The sequence below is a fragment of the Euleptes europaea genome, chromosome 20 (assembly GCF_029931775.1).
Source record: "Euleptes europaea isolate rEulEur1 chromosome 20, rEulEur1.hap1, whole genome shotgun sequence".
Taxonomy (NCBI): Eukaryota; Metazoa; Chordata; class Lepidosauria; order Squamata; family Sphaerodactylidae; genus Euleptes; species Euleptes europaea.
Window position 1 is genome coordinate 23447695 of NC_079331.1, and position 6576 is coordinate 23454270.

The 6576-nt window shown below is 46.3% G+C and overlaps 1 protein-coding gene across 1 annotated transcript; it reads right to left on the reverse strand.

The window, feature by feature from the left end:
• CALML4 (calmodulin like 4) lies at positions 1–5298 on the reverse strand. Its single transcript, XM_056865957.1, has 4 exons — positions 5273–5298; positions 3203–3343; positions 2416–2604; positions 1–101 (listed from the first exon to the last, which is right to left on the reverse strand). The coding sequence occupies exons 2-4, from the start codon at positions 3267–3269 to the stop codon at positions 1–3; spliced, it is 357 nt and encodes a 118-aa protein (XP_056721935.1). The 5' UTR covers positions 3270–3343; positions 5273–5298.
• Between the last annotated feature and the right edge of the window lie 1278 nt (positions 5299–6576).

Genomic DNA, 6576 nt, shown 5'->3' on the forward strand with positions numbered 1-6576 from the left:
TCAGTGGTCGACAGCAACAGGACGGGTGATGGACTTGACCAAGTCTTCGTACTTGACAAGCCCGTTGTGTCCCACTTTGGCCTCCTTCAGAAGATTGTTCACTGCAACACAATTGTACATTAATGGGACCACTTCTGTTCGCCTGGTTTTTAGGTGACATCTAAATCGCTGCCTTGTGGGTTTTAATCCTGCATCTCAGAGGGCCTGGGAGTACGGGGAGCAGCTGCCTTATACTGAATTAGACACTTGGTCTATTAAGGTCAGTATTGACTACTCAGACTGGCAGCAGCCTTCTAGAATCTCGATCCTTTTTAGCTAGAGATGCCTGAGACTTTCTGCATGCAAAGCAGAGGCTCTACCACTGAGCCACTCCCCAATTAATGAATGGGATTTTGGGGATTGGGGGAACAGCCGGTTAACCACTTTTTCCCTCCAGCCACAAATATTTGCCTGATCGCCCACCATATTCGCCAGTCTCAGTGGAACTCTAGAGCTGAGGAATGGGTTTCTCTCCTTCCACTTACCCTTTCTGTACCCTTCTGTTGCATCTCCTGCCACTATTGTTGCCAACTGCTGGGAGAAAAAAAAGTCCTATGCCTTTACTAGAGGCTGAATGGGATGTTTACCAGATTTAGGGTTGTGCATATCGATATACCTGAACCGAAAATAAACCCGAAATTAGCCGTGTTGACAATATTCGGGTTTTGGGTAGATGAATACCAAAACCTGGGATTCTTCCCAAAGCCAAATAGGCGATTCCCGAAAAAGCCAAATAATTATTCGGCTTTTTTCAGCTTTGGCTTTCCCCAGGCTTTTTCCTATGGGAATTTTTTAATGAGCTCTGGGGAGGCATTTTTGGAGGTAGAGTCACCAAATTTGTAGCATAGCTGCAAGGGACTCTCCTTGCATGAACCCCAAAGTTTGGTAAGGTTTGGGTCAGGGGGTCCAATTTTATGGGGTCCCGAAGGGGTTGACCCCCTAATGCTTCTCTGTGGAGGAGGGGGTGACCTCTTCCGGACCCCATAAAATTGGACCCCCTGACCCAATCTTCACCAAACTTTGGAGTTCATGGAAGGAGAGTCCCTTGAAGCTACCCTGAAAATTTGGGAACTCTTACCTCCAAAAATGCCCCCACTGGAGCTTCAAAAATGTTTTCCATAGACCTGAATTTTTTTTTTAACCCGAAAATAAAGCTGAATAACATATTTACCGATATGGGTATTCAGCTAATTTTGGGTTTGCTGGTGGGAAAATGGGCCCAATAAACCCAAAACTGAAACTTACTGAAGTATTTTTTTTTTTGCCCAACCTTATAGGTGATGCTATTTACCTGCATGCCATGAAAAAGCTTCAGCTGCCTATTTCCACACATTAAAGGGGCAGACCATTTTCCTCCAGGCCAGTTGGCAACCTTTTTTTGGCTGTCAAGTCACAGCTGACTTATGACAACCCTGTAGGGTTTTCAAGGCAGGAGATGTTTGGAGGTGGTTGGCCCTTGCCTGCCTCTGCATGGGCTGAGAGAGTTCAGAGAGAACTGTGACTGGCACAAGGTCACCCAACAGGCTTCATGGGGAGGAGTGGAGAATTTGAACCTGGTTCTCCAGATTAAAGTCCACTGCCCTTAGCCACTACACCATGCTGGTCAATTGTTGCTAATTTTTGAGTACTCCGCTTCAAAGAAGAGCTGACATTTCCACATGTGTGTAAAGTGCCATCAAGTCCGAGCTGACTGAAGGCGACCCAGTAGGGTTTTCAAGGCAAGAGACGTTCGTAGGTGGTTTGTCATGGCCTGCCTCCCTGTCACAACCCTGGTATTCCTTGGAGGTCTCCCATCCAAATACTTGCCAGGGTCGAGGCTGAGAGCGTGTGACTGGCCCACGGTCACCCAGCAAGCTTCCATGGTACAAGTGGGGATTTGAACTGTCCTACTCCAACACCTTAACCACTACAGCATGCTGGCTCTTGTTGGCAACCTTACCCTGCTCTTACTGAGAAGAAAGAGCCCTAGAAACAACCAGCAGGCAGAGAGCTCTCACCATGTAGAGCAGCGCTATTTGAAAAGGGTCTCTGTGGGAACTCCCTCACTTCATGTTTAGTTGACCACATGACCAGAATCCCCCCATGAGACTGCAGTTTCTTCCTGTCTGGAGATTTAGCAGGGGATGCTTGAAATACCCCACCTGGAAGCAGGCAATTCCTTTTAATGGAGGAGAAATCCTTTGGAGAAGTTTTTTGTTTTCGGTGACTGACACCTGGTTCTTCTGTCTCACGTGCACCTGGTTTTTTAAACTCTTTACCAGAGGCAAACCCAGGGGAATGGACCGTGCCAGAAGCCGCAATCTCCCTTTCAAGCTCTGCCCCAAAAGAACCCTCTGCCTCCAGCCCCCAGGCCACTGGGGCGGGGGAGCCTCTCACCTTCTTCCCCGGACAGCTTTTCTCCAAGGCTGGTCAGCTTGGCTTTCAGCTCCGCCACAGTGATGAATCCCGTCTTCTGCTCATCTGTCATCAGCATGGCGAGCAGGATTTCATTCTCAGGGTCTTCCTGCTGCATCTGCCTGTACATGATGGACAGGAAAGTCGAAAAATCCAGCTCTGCGTTGTTGCCTGGAAGCAGAAGGGGACAGAATTAGTTGCCACGATCCTGCCAAAAAGGGCTGCTGTTAAATCCCTGCCGGACCCAAGAGCTGCACTGCTGGATCTCAGAGCAAAGTCTAATCTAGTCCAGGGCTCCCGGCCATGTTGAGGTCAGGAGTCCTTAACATGGTGCCTGTGGGAGATATTGTGATAGGGTTGCCAACCTCCAGATACTAAGCAATAAACCCCCTATGGCCGCCGTGGGGGCTGGATCCTCTTGCCAAAAGTTTGGAGGTTCCTAACCAAGCTTCTGAAGGGGGGTTCCCTGCATAGAGGCCTCCTGGACTGTAATAAATATACTCCAATGAACTGAAACAAAGCCAGGATTGGTTCTTCAGGGAAGAAGCAGTGATCCAGTTTAAAACTGCAGCCAGCCTGATCCTTCCAAGATGCTCACATATGTGGCAGGAAGGCAACGGACAATTTCTTTCCAAGCAACTGGTGCTCAAAGGTATGCTGCCTCTCAACATGGAGGTTCTATTTAGCTACCAGCAAGAAAGCATGTTGCCAGGATTGCCTTTGCTTAGGGCAGTTATGAACAGTGTCCCATTCCTTTCCTTTTACTTACCCACTTTATGTGCCTGAAGGTGCTTGGCCACCTCTCCTGGGGTGGGGCTCGCCCCAAGGCAGCGCATAACTGTGATGAGGTCGCTGTCCTTGATCTTGCCTTTGTGTTTCTTATCATAGAGGGAAAAACATTCCTTGAACTCTGCTCGGGGAAAGAAGCAGAACCCCAATTTCAGTGCAGTACCCACAAATGATGTTTCCCCAAGCAGAAAGTAGCAGCCCACACAGTTGGGAGACCAGGGTTCTTGGTTGCCAACCTCCAGGGGGTAGCTGGAGATCTCCTGGAATTAGAACTGATCTCAAGGTGAAAGAGATCAGTTCCCCAGGAGGAAGTTGCTGCTTTGGAAGGTGGACTCTATGGTATTATATCCCTCTGAAGTCCTCCTTTTCCCAAGCCAAGCCCTCCCCAGACTTCACCCCCAAAATCTCCTGTACCTGGCTGAAGCTGGAGGGTGAGAGATTCAAAACAGATAAAAGGAAGTATTTTTTCACACAACGCATAGTTAAATTGTGGAACTCCCTGCCCCAGCATGTGGTGATGGCTGCCAGCTTGGAGGGCTTTAAGAGGGGAGTGGACATATTCATGGAGGAGAGGGGTATTCATGGCTGTTAGTTAGAATGGATACTAGTCATGCTGCTTACCTATTCTCTCTAGTATCAGAGGAGCATGCCTATTATTTTGGGTGCAGTGGAACACAGGCAGGACGGTGCTGCTGCACTCGTCTTGTTAGTGGCTTCCTAGAGGCACCCGGTTGGCCACTGTGTGAACAGACTGCTGGACTTGATGGGCCTTGGTCTGATCTAGCAGGGCCTTTCTTATGTTCTTATGAATTTCCTAACCTGTAGTTGCCAACCCTACTCTTCTCCAATGAACTTGCTCTTAGTGCCTCTAGGTAATGGATGGGACCGGTATTGTTAATATTTACAAGCAAGGGGTTGCATTAACATCTATGATTCTCATGCTTCAGGATAGATAGTGATTAAGCCATGACTATTTTTAAAATCAATAAGACTGACCACAATAGTACCCCTTTAAAATTCCACACACACCCTCTCAAATAGCCATCCTCCTCTCCTAGGCTGGCAGAGCCTTTGCTCATTTCTGGAATGCTTCTCACAAATAGCTGCTTCTTGATTCTGGAACGCCACCCAGGTTTGCCATCTTTGGGTTGGGAAATTCCTGGAGATTTGTGGGTGGGGTTTGGGGAGGGAAGAGACTGCAGCCAGGTATAATGCCATAGAGTCAACCCTCCAAATCAGCCAGTTTCTCCAGGGGAATCTGATCTCTGTAGTCTGGAGATCAGGAGATTCCCAGGGCCCACTTGGAGGTGGGAAACTCTAATTATTCCCTCCACAGGTCGCTCAAAGCCAGTCTCCCAGTCCTTTCCAAGATCAATGCAAGGCCCTTTTCAGTGTGGAAGTATTTTTCAAACATATAAAACTTAGTCATAATGCTAACAAAGCCGGTAACAATTTAAAAGACGGTGTGACATGACATGATACTAAAACCCAAGGCAGGAATTTCATGGTTTGGGAACAATTCTGCTATTAAATGCAAGTGCCGTTTCTCAAACGAACAGAGCTTTATCCAGGCAAGTCATTTATAGGGCCCAGAGGTCTTTGTGACTGGTTTTTTTTTTAAGGAAAGATTTTCATTAGACACTTTTTACGATCACTTAGATCATTACTGATAAAGTTAAAACTGGGAAGACATTCTGCAGTGACAATTGTGGACTTGAAGCTAGCAGGCTGAGGCCAAGCTTGAGAGAAGGGCCAAATGCTGCATGGCTGTTTAAATTCAGCACCAAAAGGGTTTTTGGATGCCACGGCTAAAAAATGGTTGGAAGACGTCTTCACAGCTAAAGGGGCCAAACAAAGTGCGAACAGTATTTTTTATAACATTTCCAAACTCTTAATACATCGCTGGGAATACCTAGTGCGGTAACAGCCCAAGACACTTAGGCAGTGTCTGGGCAGGAGCTGCCTGGAGCTTTCCCAAGGAAGAGCAGAGTTGAAAAACAGATAGATTAAAATATACTTTGCTGCTATTGTTTTTTAAAAAGGTACATACCATTGATTTGATCCTGGGAAAGGAATTTTGCCTGCAATGCACACACAAAAGACAAGAGTAAATGAAGCCACTTTGCAGAGTGAACAATCCCCCCCCTCCCTCCACATGCACAAAAATCAGAACTCTTCCTCCCTCACCATTGCTGGCTTCCTGCACTTCTCTTGAGTCCCTTGGCCAGCCTGCTCCCCTCGTCTTCAGCTTTTGACTTTCACTTTCATGGACGGTCTGAAGTCCACCAGTCGGGAAGGGTGGTGAATAGCAGCAACTGTAATAAATACCATTCCGCGATGTGGATATGAGAAGATCCATGGCAGGGATCAGGTATCAGTGGCAGTATCGGCTGCTCACAAAACAGCAGGTGAGCGGCAGGAATTGCATTTTGGTAGAATCCTCTGTCTTGTCATGTTAAAAGAAATAAGTTAAAAGTTGCAAAGTGTAGAAAACATTCCCAGCCTAAGTCCAGCGCTTGCCTTTCTAGAACCACCCCCTTTCTAGAATTTCTTGGCTGACCAAATACTTGATAATCCCAAATAGATTCTGAGATACCTCACTCATACTTATTATTTATTGTTAAGTTATGTATTTATTAAAACACTTATATTCCACATTTCCTCATGGTATATGGTATTGTAAGACCAATAAATGGGGTGTGTCCATTTGCTGACCCCAAAGTGAGTATTTTCAGAAGCCATTCAGCACTGTATTAACTATGCTTGTTTAATATCTGTATTTCCTAGGGTGGGATGCAACTGAATTTTCCAGGCATACTATATTTTGACTTGAAAAATCCCTATTATTCTTTTTCCTTGTGGTTATCAAACCAGACCCTGTCTTTACATGCCTTGTTCTGTTTCCTTGTGCCAAATTTGCCCAGCTATATTTATGTGCTTTTAATATTTTTGCATCCTGTGTAACTAAAATAGGTTAAAATGTGGTGAAAGGATGGGGGGGGGGATCCAGACCTGGAACAGTGGCAACAAAACTGGCTAACTGTACCTGGCTAACAAGGCTGGGTGACAAACTGTGCCATTTAAGTATTCTCCCAGACATCCCCCATTTTCAGACTAAATCCCATAGAAACCTCAGGGGCTGATTCTCCAGATGCCCCCCACCCTCAAATATAGCCACAAGGAATGGTTTGTTCCTGTTGGCATTCAAATTCACATTGACTGTCAAGTGAAATAAATGAGTACCTTAGCCTGAACTTGTTAGAATTTTGGAGATTAGTAGGGTCAACTTGGATCACGCAGGCTAGCCCACCAATCTTACCAAATCTTGCATTCTAAGCAGGGTCACTTAGATAG

Bases quoted from the DNA above. Each gene is read 5' to 3' on its own strand.
- CALML4 (XM_056865957.1), bottom strand. From the start codon at position 3,269: ATGCGCTGCCTTGGGGCGAGCCCCACCCCAGGAGAGGTGGCCAAGCAC. The intron at 2,605-3,202 runs GTAAGTAAAAGG...TTCTGCTTCCAG, and splicing joins CCTTCAGGCACATAAAGTGG to GCAACAACGCAGAGCTGGAT. The intron at 102-2,415 runs GTGAGAGGCTCC...ATTGTGTTGCAG, and splicing joins AAAGCTGTCCGGGGAAGAAG to TGAACAATCTTCTGAAGGAG.